This window comes from Mustela putorius, unplaced genomic scaffold (genome assembly GCF_011764305.1).
Source record: "Mustela putorius furo isolate JIRA1106 unplaced genomic scaffold, ASM1176430v1.1 tig00003867_pilon_pilon_pilon, whole genome shotgun sequence".
NCBI lineage: Eukaryota > Metazoa > Chordata > Mammalia > Carnivora > Mustelidae > Mustela > Mustela putorius.
Genome location: NW_025422019.1, coordinates 4,724,289 through 4,743,904, shown reverse-complemented (window position 1 = coordinate 4,743,904; position 19,616 = coordinate 4,724,289). Strand labels below are relative to the sequence as shown.

Here is a 19,616-nt window from a genome sequence, read left to right as displayed (position 1 = left end):
TAAGTGACAGAATTCTTTCTTTGATAAAATAATGGTGTCACAAATCCAATTGTCATTCAAATTACCTTTTAGTATTCCAGAGCAGAGAGTCCAGTCCTAACCAAAACCACTTATTAACCTCAAGATTCACGCAGAAGCTGCATGAAACCCAACTCAATCCGCTATTCCCTGTTCATCTGATAGGGGAAGACCAAAGGTTATTGTCAGGAATCTATAATGTGAAATAAGTCTGCCTGGGCGCTGCTGCTGCTGCCTGGGGAAGGGGGGTGGAGGTGGGGGGGAAGAGGAGACATCCACTTCCTCTGAAGTGACTCTACCCCAACTTAATTTTAAGCTTCACGTAGGAGAAATCATTATGGTCTCTCATTTTGTTAAGGTTTGACAGCTCTCTGACAGCTTCCAATAAAAACAAAATAAAATTGATTTATGGTAAAGCAGGAGAATCCCCAGATGTAAACTAGAAGCCAAAGAGAGAACCAGAATTTCCAACAGGAAGCTTCTAGGAAGGAACCAGAACTACTCTTTACCCCCTTTTAAATTTTAATTCTTCCATGGCGGGGGTGGGGGGTGGGGGGTGAAGGCGGGCCCAGATTTCCAATCTTAGAAGCCAGCCAGGACCCCCGGCCTGACTCCCATCATTTGTCACTGAGAGACCGAATTTTTCTCTCCCTCTTTCGGGAACGTAAAGCCCTGAACACCTTGCAGTACTCGACCCAAGCTACATGCTAACAGCTAAGAGCGAAGTGTGGATGTGGTCGCCCTAAAAGTGCGAGCGACGGAGTGGGGCGCAGGGTTGAAGACCAGGGACTCGGCTGTAACGTCAAACAGTTAAACCAGAAATCCCAATATCATCAATACCCATCGGCCAAGTAGGAAATAAACACGGGGTTGAAAATCGCTCATCATTTAATAATTCAAGTGTTCCCTCTCCTCTCAAAAAAAAAAAAAAAAAAAAAAAAAAGGCATCTCGTTAGCTCGTTGCTAAGCTTTCCATGGGAAATTCGCTCTTGCTGATGTGTTCTGTCTTCCAACTCCTTTCAGCATCACTCGGACAGCAATGTTCTTGGAAAACCTGGTTGAAATGTCTTCGCTGCACCCCCCATCGAGGGCGGGTGGGGAGGCAGAGGAAGGGTAGCGCAGGGAGGGGATCGAGGCGCGCCCGCGGGAGAGGGACCCCCACCCCGGCCGCCGGAGCGCACCGCCGCGGCGCGGGGCCTGGAGCCAGGGCGCCGGAGCGCGCAGAGGACCCGCCCAGACCGCTCTTATGAGAGCTCGGGGCGGGCCTGGCCGGGGGCGGTGCCGCGCGCCTAGCTCGCCTATAAGGAGCGGCCGGCCCGGGTGCAGATCCCAGCGCTGGCGGCCGAGGTGCAGGGGCTGTCTGCCGGGCTCGGCGCCTCGTGTTGCAGCGGGCTTTGGATTTGCACCTTTAAGGAGGGGGAGAAGAGGAAGAGGCGGGCGAGGAGGGCGAGTACAGCAAGCGGCAGTTGCGGGGACCGTAGCTTCAGCCGCAGCTCAGAGGCAGAGCCCGCTACCTTTTCGGTGGAGCGTCTGGACACGGGATGGAGTGAAGCCGCGAGTGCCTCTCCTAGGGGGGGTGGGAGGGGGTCAGGCGGTGCCGAAGAGAGGGAGAGAGAGAGGGAGAGAGAGAGCGAGCAGAAGAAGAAGCCGCGGCTGGCGCCTGCGAATTTGGGATTCGATTGGGAGGGACCGCTTACTCGGGGGAAATGGATTCTGTACCAAGGCTGACCAGCGTTTTCACTTTGCTGTTCTCCGGCTTGTGGCATTTAGGATTAACAGCGACAAATTGTGAGTACCAGGAGCTGGGGGCGGGTAGGTGAGATGGGAAACGCCAGCGTTGGGGAGACACACTCAGCTGTCCAAGCATGTTCAATTGTGACTGCCCTGAACAGAGAGGAAGGGGGGAAGTGCTGATTGGTGTGGTTCTAGCACTCAAACCATCCCAAAAGTTAGCAGAGCTCAGATGAGCCAGCCCCGCTGAATTTCCTGCCCTTTTTCCCGAATCTCAAAGTTCGGGGGAGAAGGGAAGGTTTCTCTTCCCCGTGCCTCACACCAGGTCCGTGTTCTTCGCCTGCCTGGTCTCCGCCAAAGCTTTTCCGGAGAAGGGCCCCGGATTCGGATTGTATGCACTGAAGGCTGAGCTTCCAGAGATAGAGATGCTCCCAGCCACCGCACTCGGTGACAGTGGCTCATCTCTGAATGCGGCTGCCTGGGATTTGCAATATACCCAGTACCTCACTAGACATGGCTTTCAGCTCTCCCGTAGGCAGGAGGCTTCAGTTGGGGTATCCTGCAACCAATAGGCATCGGTTTAATAGGATTGGGAGTTTTGGCCTAAGAGTCATGGCCCAATGTAGTCAAACCACAAGATCAATGGCTGCCCCTGTTACAGGAGGAAGAGCTTTGATGCACACTCCACCCCCAAAATCTTTGTGCCAAAGAACACATAATGAGTATGCACTAAGTGTACACTCTGTCGTCCAAGCTCTAACCTCAGCAAGTGCAGGGCATTTAATTTAATAGGCAGGAAGGCTGGACACCTGGGGATCCACCACCTGCACTGTGTATTTAAAGAACCCAGTTCCTCAAAGTTGAATAAATCGCTAGAGCCATCAGAGGTTCAAGCTCAATTGCTCAGCTGCCTCTCTAGGCAGAGAGAGGAAGTTTTTCCAGCTTGGAAACTCCTAAATGAGAAAGAACGCAATTAAGCCATCTGTGTTTTTTCCAGAGATGTTTTATCAAGGTTCCTTGAGTTTCTGGGCTTGCTCCTCTGTCTGCTACCTCCCAACTCCCAGGAACCTCTGAAATGCTTAACTGTACTGGAACATAACACCACTTTAAGAGAAAGATAGAAAGACTACTTAGTACTTGTGAGTCCCTCTACATCACTTCCCACACTCAGGTTCAAGAGGACCTGGTGTAAGAGATACTCATACTCAACCCAGAGTTGCTCCTCAAGGGAAGACAATTAGACAAATGTTGTTTAGTGAAAATGGTCCAAAAAAGAGCCAGTGTTTCTGTGATTGGAAGTTTTGGAGGTTCAGAATCCATCCTTAGTGGTAATGTCTTATAAAGATTGTATTAAAGTTTCTATTCTAAAGGAGTGAGGTCAACCTCTCTAAAAGGGAGGAGCCAGAGGGACTTAGTATAGAAATCATTTCAGATAATAGGTAGGACAAGGTTAGAATCTGATGTTTCTTTTCTCTTCCTCCTCCTCACCTCTCTCCTCCTCCCCTCCCCCTCCTCCTCCTCTTCCTCTTCCTCTTCTTAAGTGAAATTGTTCCCATAGTGCTTTAGAAAAACATCTAAGCGGTTTAGTTAGAGGAAGTTAGGCATGGTGCTGAGCTAGCCTCTCTACCTCCTAAAACACTAGAGGTCAGTATTGTCCTAATGATGCAAAGGTATAGCTGCAAAAGAGCTGTTTTTCCGTTAGCACATTTACCTATCTGGAAATAGTGAATATTTTGAAGATCCATAAAGGTGGGGCGAGGAATAAGGGTAAAATAGATAGAACATACCCTACAGGAATATGGTTGGGGCTTCCTTATGTAGCACCTTTTCTTAAGAGCAAGGAAATAAATAAATTGTAGAATGCCAGTTTGTGTAAATTAACTGAATTATGGTTAATATGTTTTAATAATGCTCATAAAACCTAAATGGCGTGGATTTAAGACTCATGTTTATCATTACTGATGCAGCAATAAAGCTAATTCTCAACATTTCAAATGAAACTTTGTGGTAATGAGCTTTAGTATTTCATCAGTGACAGTTTAATTTTCTTATTTCCAATCAACAATTCAATTGAATGCATGCTACTTGCTAAATATTTTAGGGTCAGTGTTCTTAAAGAATAATGATGAATGCTTTTTTATTATGGTGAACAAAATGTATTAGTTCAGTAGCATGGCCGCAGAAAATTACTTCTCAACTCAGTTTATCTCGGTGATCTTCAGAAACAGTGATGCAGAACCTCTAAGAGAAAAACATTAGCATTTCACAATTCTTCCTGACTTCAATTGTCCACATACTTTATCCATTAAATTTAAGGCTTTGATATACTATTTATCTACAGTCCATGAACATTTATATGCATGTATTGAAGAAGATAAATCTCCTTTCAAATAGTCAATTTGTATAAGTATACAGATTACTTGGAGAATTTTTTTTCAAGATTTTTATTTTTTGAGATAACATTTTATGTCATTTGTGAAAGTATCCCTAAACATGAGTTATTTACGCAAGATGCTCCGTGGTATCTAAGTATACCTGTGACCTTTGTTCAAATAAAAATAACTTTTAATTGTTTGTATTATTCTAAAAATAGTGTGTTGTTATTACTGTTGCATATAGAATGTATATGTATGTGTGTGTTTAATTTTCTTATAATCTGACCAAAACTTGGGCATTTGTCTGTAAGAGAGAAATGAATGCTTACCCATTATGGATTTTGTAAGTTTCTAATTAAACACAATTAAAATAAAGTCAGGTTAGAAGGCCAGCTACAGAATAGGTATTATGAATCTGTGCAGAGAACATAATTACCAACCAGTAATAAAAACTGTGGAAATTCCCCCATTCCAGATTTTCAGGATATTAAGTAGCTACAACATTTCCTTTGGGTTTACCCTGAGGGAATTAGTTAATTTCGAATGTAGCTATGATAGGCCACTGTTAAATGAAAAACCATTTTACATGTGATATCAACTCCTTTGGCACAAGAAGAAACAATGTAACTTGAGGATAGCTGGTCCAAATGAAACTAGGAGTTTGAAATGCTGATGGGTTTTAGCCCTGGTTATGCCACAGCTAACACATTGAATGTCTGTGCACTTATGCAACTTTGCCATGCTCACAGGCTTGGATATAAAACAGCAACTGAGATATGTATCTTCTCCCAAACAGAACAGCAGTTCCGTATTTTACTAAGGAGATTCTTCAAATATTAATTATGTGGAAAGACTATGATAATGCAAGAAATTGCATTCAGAAGATAAGAGCAATGCAGGATACTTACAAGGGTCACTCTTCACTTTATTTTTGCCAATATTCAGATGTTACGTGATTATGACTGCCTTAATTTTAACCTAATGAGTCACTTGGATCTTCAAGCATCTTAACTGTTTGGTGCTACATACAATTCACAGAGATAACAGCCTTGAGAAAGAAATCAGAAACTCTATTCTATGATGATGCCTTTCATCACAGAAAGAACCTCATGTAAAATATACAAGGATGTCAATCATAGTCATAAACATCTTTAAATAAAGAGAATGCAATATTCCTTGAGTTATCTGAAGCTTATGCACAAACCCAATCAATAGGTAATATTATAAATAAACAAATACCAGGCTGACTTTTTTCAGCAGGGAAGTGTTTGCGGTATACTTTTCTGACAATTATAGTCAGCAGAAGTGAAGGAAGCACTAGAATGCTCATTTGGAAGAGAGTCCTAAAGATTTTCCCATGGTTGAATAGGCTTGTCTTTGACAATCCATGTGAACTCTCTTTCTCTTCAATCCCTCAGAGCCCACATCTCCAAACCAGATTCGTATTTCCACTATTGGAACATGTAAATGAAAAACTAGAAAAGCAATGTCCATACCAGGGTACAGAATTATGAGAGAATTAGCTTCCATTAGAATGACATCACTCCAGCCCCTATTCTCTAAATTGAAGTTTTCTTTCTTTCTTTTTTCCCCCTGCTCTTCCCAGTTTCTTCATCTTTCTTTAATAGGACCCAGTTCTCCTTACCTACATCTCCTTACTTTTCAGTGCTCATTTGTTACAAAACGAAGATTTATGATACCATTTGAAATGTTCCGAAAAGCTTTAGTTGGTGATCCAAAGCCCTTCAGTTTGTATGCCGGAACTCTGCTGAAATATGCCTTGTCTATATACAAAGCTAATTATCCTCACTAGTTAGGAGGGTGGGGAGAGGGTCTAGTTACCACAAAGATCATAATACAATAGTCATTCACTCACTGGACCTTTGTTTTGAAGATTCAGTGTACTCATTTGGAGCTAATAGTGGCATTTTTAATACCTAAGGGAAGCTGTCTTCATTCATCAAAACTCTTGACACTTTCCGGAAAGTGTCCTTGAGAAGGTCATTGACTTATCCCAATGATTGTTGTGGATTAATTGAAAGAGTTGGATCATATGGTGATTAAGGTCCTATCTAGTCCTAATGTATTTATGTCTTTACTGATGTTACCCACTTACTGGTCATTCCATTTGGATACTTCTGGGATGGTCATATTCTAAATTGTTAAGCAATTATATTTAGAATAACAACATAATAGGGTTTTAATTCCTAATAACTCCCAATAATTGTATCTCTCACTTCATATGCCGTGGGCACATAATTTGGCAAGGCATTGCAGCTAGGTAGACTTTATTAAATTCAGTTTACAGATGAGTAAATTTAAGGTTAATAGAAGTTAATAATTTCCCCAGGATCATAAAGGTATGATCCTATGAAAAAAAAAAAATCAGGATCTGGACCGCTGTCTGTCTCCAAAGATCAGAGTCTGCAAGATATGAAATTAATTCCCATGCATTCAGTTCGGGGTTGTGTGTGAGCTGGCAAGTTGCATTGTGATCCCTATGGTTAGTCTCTGTAGCTCTATCCATAGCAAAGGGCAGGAAGGTAACATTTTCCACCAGAGCCAACACCTGAGTTATACCTTATCAAAACAAAACAAAACACACAAAAATTGGAATGTAGATTTGATGCAAAATGCCTAATATCACAATGGTCAAAAATAAGAGGCCACATATTTGTATGATCATCAGACGCTTTAATTTTATTTTACAAGTTTTAATAAAAAACTGGATGGGGAAGGGCATAGCCTTGATGAAGACTTGTGACCACACACGCTACCATGAAATCTACCTCTGTTAGCATCATGTCTTCTCAGTCTCTAGGATGAAACCAAATGTATTAATTAAATAGTAGGTATGAGCTCCTTCTCCCTGCACAGGGCTCTTCTAATCTGGCCCTACCTAATGGTCTAAACTGCATGTCCATGGTTCCTGCCCTGTCCTCTAATTTCCAATTTGGGAACTCCACATTCTACAAACAAGCCATGCTGTCCTGCATCTCCCTTGCATTTATTTGTGTATGCTATCTGTTTGATCTAGTTACCCTTTTCTAGTTTTTACACACCCTAATTTTCTCCCAGTTACACACACACACACATACACACACACACAGGCTTTCCCCACACTGGGCCAAATGCCCCTATGTATGACTTAGTATATTTCCATAGCACTTTCTTAAAATCCTTGTCTTCTTGAGTAGTTGCAAAGCTCCCTGATTATCATATTTCATTTCAATGTCTGTATTCAATACATAAAACATTAGGTGAATGAGTGGATGAGAGAAGTAGTGAATGGTTTCTAACTAAGAAGTTTAATTTGTAAGCTAAAATAATCTTTCTATGGTCCTGTTGCTAGAGTCTTAAATTTATTTGGTTTATTTTATTTTTAACTGGCAAGTATCACTTATTATTGTTCTGGAAATGCTAAGATCTGACCTCAGAACCAAGTTTGATCTAATTTTATTAACTTGCTTTTGCGATTTTAATGAACATTTCCTATAGAGCTGAAAGTACACAAATATATAGCTATAAAAAATCTTTCTTCATGGTCCAGCATTCAGCATAAAAAAGAAAAGTTTAAATGTTGTTTTATAGGGCATTTGTACTAAATTACTGGAAAGATTATATTTTATTGCAAGCCGACAACATGACCTCGATAACACTATCCTGAGCCTCTGATATCCTCTCTCTAAGCTGTGGTTGGAAGATTCAGTGTCAATACTTCATGTGTGCTACTCATTTGAAAAACTTACTGAAGAAGTGTCTCCCAACTAAAGGCTTTCCTTACTAAACTCAAGTTTTTCTAGAAACAGGAGAAATAGAGATAAATCAGAAGAACTGTCCATGATCTCAAGGAACTTTGAACATGGACAACCAGAAAAATAAATCTTTAATCACATCAATGTGATAAATGTTGTAGAATAGGTAAGTGCCAGGTGTAATATGAGGCACCAAATGAGCATCTCACACTGGCTGGGGTGTCAAGGCAGGGGAGTGAGATGGAAGGTGATACTTGAACAAAGTCGGACTTCACTCACTGCAGAAATGGGGAGAGGTTCTCACAGGCTTTTTTTGGTGGAGGCTTAAGGGGGAGACCTGTTGTAGGGACTACTTGCGAGAGTGGCCTATAGGGAGAGGGCTAGAAAAAGAAATGAGGGGGCACCTGGGTGGCTCAGTTGTTTGGGAGACTGCCTTCAGCTCAGGTGGTGATCCTTGAGTCCCAGTATCCAGTCCTGTTTCAGGCTCCCTGCTCCGCAGGGAGTCTGCTTCTCCCTCTGACCCTCCTCCCTCTCATGTTCTCTCTTGCTTTCTATTGCTCTCATTCACTCTGTCTCTTTCTCTCTCTCTCAAATAAATAAATCTTTTAAAAAAAGAAAAAAGAAATGAGGGAAATTGGTAAGTGTGGGGGATCTTGTTTTTACTGTCAAACTATGAAGCTTCACTGAAGGATTTTGTGTATGTAATTAGATAATACATAATCAGATACTTGTTTTAAAAAAAATCACCACGTGAGGTGTAGACTGGCCCAGGGCAACACTAGCAGCAAGAAAACTAGTTGAGCGCTTAGCTTATCACAGTAAGTGATAAGCTTATTATCAAGTGGTAAGAGCCTGAAGAAGGAGGTTTCAGAATCTGCAAAGGTCACAAAAAACCAGAAAGAAAATAATGGCCAAGTACATTGAAACCAGGGGTATATAAACTAGTAAACTCACAGAAGGGCCAGATTTGTGGTTAAAATGTATGCTATTGCTGCTCCCATTGTTTTTGACAAATGAGGGCCATAGATGCTAGAGAAGGTGCTCTGTTCTCTGAAATGAAGTTCTTCTCTGGGAATACCAAACGACCATATTCTCAGAGCAGTATATTTCATATTTGCATGACACTATATAGCATATGCTGTCTGTATCCATCATTCTGATGCATCCTCTAGTCTGTAAATTACACCAATTTTTGTCAGCAGAGTGAGAACTAGTCATTAAGAAGTGTGTAATTAAACCTCAGTGTTTCTGTTCTTGATCCCCTTCTGGCAGGGGGTAAACCAGGGATCACTCCTACCAGTGGTTGCTCTTTGGAAAGAGAAACAAATGTAAGCTGGGTGTGCCACGTTGATTTGCTATCATTGGTAATTGATTTGCTGGCATAAATTCCAAGTCTCTACATTTCTAATTGCTTTTGTGCATATTCTTGGGGGTTGATTAATGCCATCTGTTCACTGGATCAGCTGCATTGATTGAGTTTTAAAGGATGACAACAGTAATGTTGAATATGGAGGGGGGATACGAAAGGGAAATGCCAAAACACACTCATGATGTATTTTATTTTTAACCATCCACCTTTGGAAGCAGAAATATCCCTTTGAAGACAATCCAAGGCAAATAGCAGTTTAAAGAAATTCGCCTAACAGACAGATGCTTGTAGGTGTTAGTCTAGGCCACTGTTTGCTGAATATACATGTTCAGTTCTCTCTCGCTCTGCCCCCTGCCCCATCCCTCTCTCCCCGTCTCTTGCTTTCTCTTCCTCCCTTTCCCACTCCTCTCTCCATCATGTGGCCATGTATTTTTGGTATTATCACTGGCTCTTCCCTGTGTTCATGATTGTGTTCAGATGTCAGAGGACGGGAGAAAAAAAAAAGTCTGTTGGATTCAAGTGTTTCCTTGTTATAAACTACGTGGGCACAGTCACCAAATGTGATGAAGCCTTCCATCAAGGCCTATTCTAAGGGTAGGCCTGACAGGGATCTGCCACCCACAGGACACTTGGGAAAGCCCACTTGATTCTAACACCCCCTACCCATCTGTCCCCAAACAACTCTTCCGCTAGCTCCATCAGTGCTCTGAATTTGTAAATACGAGAGAAAGACTTTCAGTGCACGGAGATAAGCCTTAAGACACAAAGCGCCCCCCCCCCCTCCACCGGAAAGAAAATATAGGGATGCCTGTGTATCTGAACTATTTTTGACTGAGAGGAACAGACCTTTTTCCAGAAAACAAAACAAACAAAAATTTATTGGCAGAGAAAATGCTGGGTACCTGAAGGAGACGAAGAGACTATTCGGAGTGGAAGAAGGACAAATAATAGGGATGTTCACGGTGTCTAAGACACGTGTTGCCAACTTCTGATTTTGCGCAGGATCCTCCATATTCCAAGCAGGTGGGCAACAGGGAGGTAGTTGAAGGAGAGTGGAAGGGTGTAGGTCATCAGTTATGATACATATTAGGGCAAAAATGTTTCCATTCTCAAGCAAAGGTTGAAGAGCTCACTCTCCCTTCATCTGGGTGAGCAGAGAGCTGAGTGATTGCCCAGGCAGATGGAAACTTGTTCTCATTTTAACTCCAATGTCAAGAGGACTGTGGGAAGAATCTTTCTCCACCTGACAAAAACATGCCTGTCTGGATTCCTCACTTGATTCCTGAACTCTGTCAGGGTATGACCACTGCTTCTGGGCTGTGGCCAGTGAACATGCTCGCTAAAAAGCTCACAAAGGGAGCCTTCTAAGAGAGTGGAATGGGTGTTTATCTAGAAAAATAAGGAGCACATTTCCAGGACAGTGATTAGACCCTCGCAGATATTGTCAGCATGATGGGAGAAGTGTCCTTGATTAGACCTTGAGAAAAGCCAGTGAACTGGGGCAGGATTACGTGTGAAGCTTTCCCAGTGTCTGAAGCAGAAGGCTCAGGCAAGAGTTTGGGAGCTGTTCTTCTCACGCACTGCTGAAGCTGCACTGGGTGAATAAATAATAGACATGCTCTTACTGCTGTTGAGTTAAAAATCAGGTACTGGTACAATGATTGGTGTATTGTAAGTGCTTCTTCCATTTTCAAGTGAATCATTCATTCATTCATTGATTCAAAAAATGTTTATGAAATGCCTGCTGTGCATTCATTTTTGTGTGCATTCCTAAAGCCTTTGTTTATTGATTGTTCGCTGATGGACTATTAGGATTGCTGTCCAATAGTATCTCTTCACAACAAGATGGTACTATGGTCCTGTAGCCCCTCTGCTCTGTTCTTGATCAATTTCTTTTCTTTTCTTTTTTTTTTTTTTTTAAGATTTTATTTATGTGACAGAGATCACAAGTAGACAGAGAGGCAGGCAGAGAGAGAGAGAGGGAAGCAGGCTCCCTGCTGAGCAGAGAGCCCGGTGGGGGGATCGATCCCAGGACCCTGAGATCATGACCTGAGCCAAAGGCAGAGGCTTAACCCACTGAGCCACCCACCCCTTTTGATCAATTTCGTAAGCAGCCTTTCCTAGTCCCAGATCTTGTCTCTCTGCTTCCTTGTCTTCAGTGTTTCTTCCCCTTTGCCCCAACGCCCCTGCTTCCTGAGACTCCTTCTTTTTCTTTCCCCTTGTCCCATCACTCCCTTCTTCTGCTCTTTTCCTCCTCCTTTCTCAGTTCTCTCTCTATCGCTGCCTCTCTTCCTCCGCTCAGCCTATCTCAATCAGCAAATACTAAATGACTCCTCTTTATGTGTTATGGCTGGTGCTAACACTTTTCAGACTTTTCCTTTGAAGTGCCACTCACCACAATAAATAAATAAATAAATAAAGACACACATACATGATAAATAAATAAATAAATAAAGTGCAGGAAGACCCAGGAGATTCTCAGTTCCTCCTCAAGTAGTCACTGAAGCATTTAATTTCTTGAATTTTTGTCTTAAGCCTCAGACACATTTGCATTCTGCTCTACATTATAGCCATGTTTATATTACGATAAAAAATAGCTTCTCAAGATCTCCAATTAAAAATTGATGGGCAAAGTTGATTCACTTAACCCATGGCAGAGGGCCGCATACACCCGGAGGCTCAGGTCTGAGCTTTTTAGCTTCTCTCCCTGCATCTGCCTTCCAGGGTTCCTATGTGAAGGAGAACAACTGCTTTGTCTCTCCTTGGAACAGCAGTTTCCTTTGCCATCAGCTATGACAGTTCTGTGAGCTGCACATTACGATTAATCAATAATGGGAGGTGAGAAGGGCTTATCAATTCACAGGAAGAAAAGAAACCCACAGCCTATGAAATGAACGGAAAAGGAGCTGTTTGTAGGGGCTGTGGGCAAGCAGTCTGCCTGGCCCACTCCAGGTCTAGGCTGCACCCCAATATTCTGCCACGTGCATGAAGTTTACCTTTGAGTGAATGAGCTCTGCCAGGTTACAGGATTGGGGTCAACAGGGGCAGATTCTTTCTGATTGGAGACAGGCTGAGCTCACCAGGATATTAAAAGAGAGATTAATGCCTCTCATTCTACAACAATCAGGAACCTTTTGACACAATCAAAAGAAATGAATCCAGTAGATTGGAATGTTGGAACCCTGGAGATTAGAGATAAAGTGAAGTAATGTGTTTCTTCATTGGCAGGGTTTCCAAACCTCCACTGGGTGCCAGGAGGATGCCTTATGAGGTCTCCTCCTATTCCTAACCACAGCCATTGTCTTCTCCATTACAGACTGAGGATGTGCTGGCTTGAATGGTCAGGTTATTTACACAAGATCAAATAGCTGGGAGGTGGTCACACTGGGATCATAGTCCATGTTTCCCTGACTGAGAAGTCTGTACTTGCTTTTCTCTGCTTGCTGTTTCCTTGAACCCAAACCCAAGGCTGAGCCATCCTTAAACTCAAGTTGATGTTCAGCCTTGCAGAGCAAGCCTTCTCCCTGATGCAGGATGAGAAAACCCTTGTCAGGGTAGACCTACAGATTCCTCCCAATCTGCCAGTCTTTTCCTAATTTTCAGGCCATCTTTTCCCCTACATCTAGAAATCCCTGTGGCAAACAGCTCCTGTATATCTAACAATTTGTAAAAGTTGAAAAGTTGTATTACTCATTAAAGCTTGTGCCATCAGATCTCTGTGGCCAGGCTCCAAACCTATCACTAATGGTATTGTGGATTCCATGATCAGTGTCTGCTCCTTTGAGATCTTCCTCATAAGTGCAGTATTTTTTTTTTAAATCTGTATCATACTGTATTGCTCCTAGAATTTGTTAGGTGGGTTCATTCGTTTGTTCTTTCTTCCTTTCTTTCTATCCATCCTTCCTTCCTTCTTTCCATGTGAGTAAAAAAACCCTATTTGTGATACTTAGGTCCGGTTCGAATAAGGCAAGGATTGGATGGCCTTCAGATCTGTTCTGCATCTTTGGGCTACAGAGTTCAAGCTGCTTTAAAGCCCAAACACAGCCCCAAATCTCCTTCCATCCAGTGGGTGTAGATGGGAAGGTGGGTTTAACTGGTGTATATACTGTACCATTATTCTTTGCCACAGACTAGGTGTGATGATGAGCCTCTGCCTTGCTGTCCTTGTAGTGTCTGCTTGTAGAAGAAGACCAGCCCATGAGGGAAATGGCTGTGTGGAAAACCAGGCCAGGCAATGGTTTGCTTTATTCTCCGGCTCTCCTGCACTTATCCCTGCAGTCTGGCTGCTGCTTGCCTTGGCTGTGTGTTATGTCTTTGTGTGTCTCCTTTGTCTTCTTTTTCATCTATTTTCTTGGCTCAGTGGACCTTCATGCTTGGGTTTAGAGAGGCCGAGGAACTCATCCGATGGCCCACTGCCTTGCAGTCTCGCCTCTCTTCTCGGTCCATGGCAGTCGGAAGGGAAAGGAAATGGAGAATTCAGAAGTCACTCACACAGAGGCAATGCAGAGATGCTGTGTTCTAGCTCTCGGAAAGAATAAGGCCCTTTGTACTCAAACTTAGTTCATAAGCAGGAATTTTTGTCTTCCAAAATGAACTCTTACGTAGACTTTCTGGACACAAAAGAAATGACCAAGATTGCTGTTTGGGGGAGATGGGGTGAGGCCCTGCTCAGTCTCCTCTTCTCTTTCTGATTCTTCATAGAAGTGAAGCCTCCAGCTTACTTGCAGGTATCTCTAAATTTGTAATTGTATGCAGATGTGATTAGGCATAGGGAAATTTTGAGGAGTCGGGGGACAGTGCCCTCCATGGTGGCTGACCTTTGGCTGATGTGCTGGCAGCAAGTCTGCCCTGGGTGCTCACCACTTGCATCTGCTTGCAACAGTGTCCAGCTGTTGAGATTATGAAATACTTTAAATATTATCTCTACCCTGGTGCCCATTTTTAACCCCTTGAAAATCTGTTTTTGTCCTGATGCTATTTTATAGAAGTCTTAGGACAAGAGACTCTTACTGGCATTTACAGATGGGAGAAGAGAGTAGCTTCTCCAGGACATGTCTCTTCATTTTGATCTCCTTTGTGAATAGTCAGTAGCTCTTATGAAGGCCCTTGAATTATCTACCTCCATCCCAGAAATTCCTTGGGGACCTTCTCAAAAGAAGGGATTTCATGTTAGCCATCAGCAAAGAGCAAAATAACTACTTGCTAGGTTGAATTAAAGCATAGACACTTTACATGAAACACAAATGCAGACAGCAAGCCTGGGTGAGCGACGGGAATAGAGGCCGACCTCTGAATACGGGTCCTCAGTTCATCATGTGTGGATGGAGGCATAATCTCATTACACTGCCTCTCAACTTTTGTGAGAAAAATAGACCTTCGTTCTCCACCAGTGAGGCCCTCTCAGTGTGCTCTCGAATGTTAATTAATGTGGCTCGAAGTGGTAAATGTACACAAATTAAATAAATGTCTGGATTCAGCCTTGGCTCCTGATTCTGGTTAGACTCATAATTGTAATCACGTGCTTGTGTGTGTGCTTAAAGTTCCGTGAATTGGGAAATCCCATTGTATATAGATCTACACTGTACTTATATAGGGAAATAAAACCTCTAGTGAACTCCAAATGCTCTTGCTCTGCATTCTTAACAGAATTTAATGTAATAAATAATTAAAGATAATGTATATGCATACACATATGTATTATATATTTGAGTTTCCCTTCATGGTTAATACACCAGGGAGAGTTTTACATGTGTATATACTCTATGCAAACTGCTTATTCTGGCAAATGTCAAAATTTATTATCCCCCCAAGGTCAATATTGACTTGGGTGTCACCTTTGTGAATATTTACTTCTGTAGATAATGAATTGAAACGGACATTTGGATGGAAATTAATATCTATTTATTTTCTGAAATAGAGTATGTTTTGCCAAGAAGGTGGATAAATGCTGGGGGGAGGCATGCAGACATGTTCCACTGTGGCTGCTCTGTGTCAGGGCAACATTCAAGTAAGCATCCTTCGCATTCCAATTTACTGGGGTTATTTTTTTATAGTTCTTTCACATAGTTCTATTACCTGATGGACAGAATGCAAATCTTCAGCTATATTCAGCTTGACATTTTAGTAACATTATCGGGAGATAGTGATAATTGAGCATATGGATAAGTATACATGGGATTAACGAGAACCTTGGCCCTGGGATTTACCTGAGACACACACAGCTCCTTCAACAATGATCTAATTAAATGAAGAATACAGGAAGAGACATAAAATCACAACGTGGTTCTTTTGGTTTTGCGGTATTGAGTTTTTGTCTTGAAATAACCTTATGGGACGTTATGTGCTTTGAAGCCTGTGTGTTTGTGTGGGGTGTGTGTGTAATGCTTGCTTCTTTATTAACAAAAGTTAGTACAACATGTTTTGGTACGTTTTCAGTATATCAAACCAGGTTAATATTCTTTCTAAAATTTCTACAATAGAAATATTTGCTGTTGTTCTCCTCATCACTGTTTTATCAGTTTTGGGTATTGAATTACCTAATACACAGACACACAGACACACACACACACACACTCTCTGGATAATGTTCTGACTTAATACGAACTGATAAGACACTTAGATGAAAGTGTAATTGTGACAGGCACTGTGTGCTGTGTGCTGTCATATATGCATGGGATGTAGATATGCTTTTCTCTACAAATATGCACCCACATCACATTCCTGATTTTGTCCTTTATAAACAAGATGGATTAGTTTAGCTGTCATGTCAGCGAATCTTTTCCTGCCATTAATGATTTGATAAAAGATCTGGACTTAGGAAAGAATATCATAATTAAACACAGACCGTGGCTTAGCAGTCAAGGGAATAAACTACTGTGAAAATTCATTAGTAAAGTTAATCCAAGAAACATTGGACCGAGTGAAACAAAATCAATTTAAGGGGAGAATGTATAACTCTATTGATGTTCTCAGCCTTGTTGATACATTGTTTGGGGTAAAGATTTCTATGTTTTCTGTATAAATGTCAGTTTTATTGGAAAATTCAATTTGGCTTATTGGGTTCCTATAGCTAAGTGTTTTGTGGCTTCATTGGGGAAATGATGTCATTTTGTATATGGAGAAATAAAAATACCTCATTTGGTGTCCAAGGAAATTCTCATTTTACACACCTTCCAATTCTCATTCCAGATTAGAAACCAAAGTCAAGATGGCACCTTGCTTTTTCTGTGCTAGGGAGATTTAATTCCTAGAAGCAGCCAAATGCACTGGGAGGTTCCTTCGTCATTGTTTATATGTGCTTGTGCACACATGCCTAGATTAAGACATGTATGTGCTCAATGTCAAGTAGTTTAGTTTGTGCTTCTCTTAAAAAAAAAAAAAAAAATCAGCCCAATAGTGTGAGATCAGCAGTTGTCAACTGGAAGTGATTTTGCCCCTGGATACATTTGTCAATGTCTGAAGGTGTTTTCAGTTGCCACATCTGGAGTCTTGCTACTGCATCTCATGGATAGAGGAGCCAGGGATGTTAATAAGCATGCAGCCATGCAGCAAAGGAATGCCTCCCACAGCAGATAAGCAGATAAATATCTCGCCCAAAAGATCATGATAGCCGAAGTCTGAGAAACTGTTTAGATCTGTGAGTTATTTACAGAATATCATGTATTAATTGAAAAGACACACACACACATACCCCAAGTCTTTCTTCTACCATTTTTCACTTTTGGGAAAATTCTTAGAATAGAATAAGAAATATCCTAGTCATGTTTTTACCACTTACTAGGTGTATGCCTTTGTGTTTATCCTTCCACATTTTCGCCCAATAAGGATAATAGAGCAGATAGCTCTAGCAGATAGGCTATGGTAAATAACAAATGAGATAAGTAGTGTCTGTGGAGAAGCTGTGCATGCATATTTCTGACATATTGATATTTATTATAATTTTAATATTTATTTATTTAGTTAGGTAGTTAGTTATTGTTTTTGGAGAAATAATGATCTGGATATACTGATGGGGGAGATCTAGGCACAGTGTGAATAGGGGTGAAAGGGATGTATCGTGGACTGGGAATGGGAAGATCAATTCCATACCATTTTTCTAATTACCTTGTGGTTCAGTTTAACTCTTATCTTGAAAGCCATCTGGTCATGCCACCTTAGAGTACCATGGTTTTGTCATATGGTAGTAAAACTCTGTTTCATAACAAAGCATTTTCTAATTTTTTGTGTTACTTTTTCTTTTTATAGCACCTCCCTTCTAGCATACATAAATATTTGAGGAATTCTAGGAACAAACAAAAAGTACCAAAATGGTCTATGGAGGTGCTTCCTGACACTCAGGAAAGGCCATGAACCAATCTATGCAGATGACCTTTTCTACTTCATCTAGCAGTTCAGAGATCGGTTAGATAAGAATTCTGGCTTTGATTGCTTATCTGCCCCCAATCAAATGTTCAATTTCTAAAGCAATTAAACAGATACACAGTATTTAATTTGTCTTCTCAATGGAAATGGGATGATTGGCTTTGGCCTCTACTGGATGTCTGCTTTTTGAAAAAGGCAGGGTATAAAAATCAGAAAATACAGAATTGACAAAGAGACCTTCGAAGTTATATAATCCAGCCATAACCTTTATAACCTATGCGGATCTCCATATTTTCTAAAGGCATTCCAGACAATTGGCAGTTACATTATACTTCCTTCATAGGACGACTTATTTTCCTCCTCCAATATAGGGCATCCTTTCTTCTAGCCTGTCTTCATGCACCACAAAACCACTGCCCTTACTAAGCTCTGCTCCCCGGGGCATCTCAAACCAAGTGCCCTTCCTCTTCATCATGATTTTTCTGCAAATCCATAAAGAGAACAACACCATTTGTCTTAGTCTTCTCATCTCTTCTTTTCCTTTATTTCTCCTGATGTATGCTTTCCCTCCTTGCTGTCCCTGCATCATGTTTCCTTATTTTGTAGACATTCTGCTTTGACAATGCTGTATTTAAAATATAATGTCCAGGGGGAAGATATAATGTCCAGAATAGAACACAGTCATTCCTCCAGATTTGTCTTACCGATCTGCGAGAGCCACAGTGTGACAGCCATTAGGAAAATTGGATTGCAGAGTAGATTTGGAAAGATTTGACCACAGCGTAAGGCTTTCAGTTGAAAGTAAATCAAGCTAGCAAGCATCAGATAGCTGTGTTGTTTGAAGGCCATCAGTGTCTTTTCTTTCTCCCTCTCATCACTGTCACTTAGTTAGCCCTCCATTGATATAAATGGTTCTCTTAACTTTGTTCAAGGCTATCTTGGATAAGTTTTCTTGCTGGCTTCTCCTGAATTGAGTAAACTAGAAAGTCTCATCTTAGCTTCTAACTTCAGAGATCTCTATGGTCCAGTCCTCAGCTCTCAGCCTCTCTTCCCTGGACTTCATTATTGTTGCTTTCCTTTAACCCTTAAAGCCTATAGGATATATATCACATCTTTGTTTCATCTCTGTTTATAGTATTAGTAGCTACCATGATTGACTGCTTACTCTATGCCTGGCCTTGTCATTAACATGCATCACCACTAATTGGCCCCACAACCTTAATATGGTTAATGTTTGCTAAGAAACTTAACAGTTTAGAGAGGGCTGAGTAGTCTACTATTAAACATTAAGCAGTTGACCTGTGATTCCAAACCACTATATTCTTTCCACTGAGAAGAGAATTTTAGACCCTTGGTAGGAACTGAGGTCCTAACAGTTTATCAATATATTCTGACTGGAGGAAATCACATTCATTTCCCACCAAATTTTGGAATACAATTCCAAACTAGGAACTGATTTTAGTTTTTAGTGAAGAAACACATTCAACTTCCACTTTGACAGTGGAAGAGTCCCAGCAGCCTAGGCGTCTTCTCTTTCAAGGCCATGTTTATGGAGATGGTGTTTGTATCGGCCGCTAGGCTGTACCCACCCACCCACCCCTGTAATTTTACTGTTGCTTAAGTTTTTCATAAAGTGCTATGGTTGTTCCTGCCTCCTCTACTGTCTTGAGATGATGGATGCTGTGAAATTATCACAGCATGTTTAAGAACACCTATCATTCAGGGTGGCCTCATCTCTGAACCCAAGCTTTTCAACTATAGCTTTAGCAATATTTGTATCACAGAAGGAAGCAATGATAATGAAGAAATAGACACGCTGATACACACACACATTAATTTGGTTCTTGAGAACCAATTCATGCAAAGGTTAAGAAAAGCACATTATTTTAATATCAAAGAAAACAACAGATATGTTCTGGAGTAGGATATGAAATAACATGGACTTTTCAAATGAAAACTCAGATCGCAAACATGTCTCTGGCTTCAAAATGTGTCTTTAGTCAAGGT

The 19,616-nt window shown here is 41.4% G+C and overlaps 1 protein-coding gene across 1 annotated transcript in view; it reads left to right on the top strand.

The window, feature by feature from the left end:
* The first annotated feature begins 1,334 nt into the window (after positions 1 to 1,334).
* The window catches only part of CNTNAP5 (contactin associated protein family member 5), an 828,648-nt gene continuing 810,366 nt past the window's right edge, over positions 1,335 to 19,616 (top strand). The window contains exon 1 of the mRNA XM_045066473.1: positions 1,335 to 1,806. Within this exon, the coding sequence (XP_044922408.1) occupies positions 1,725 to 1,806 (82 nt within the window). The 5' untranslated portion in view covers positions 1,335 to 1,724. The remainder of the gene's footprint in view (positions 1,807 to 19,616) is intronic.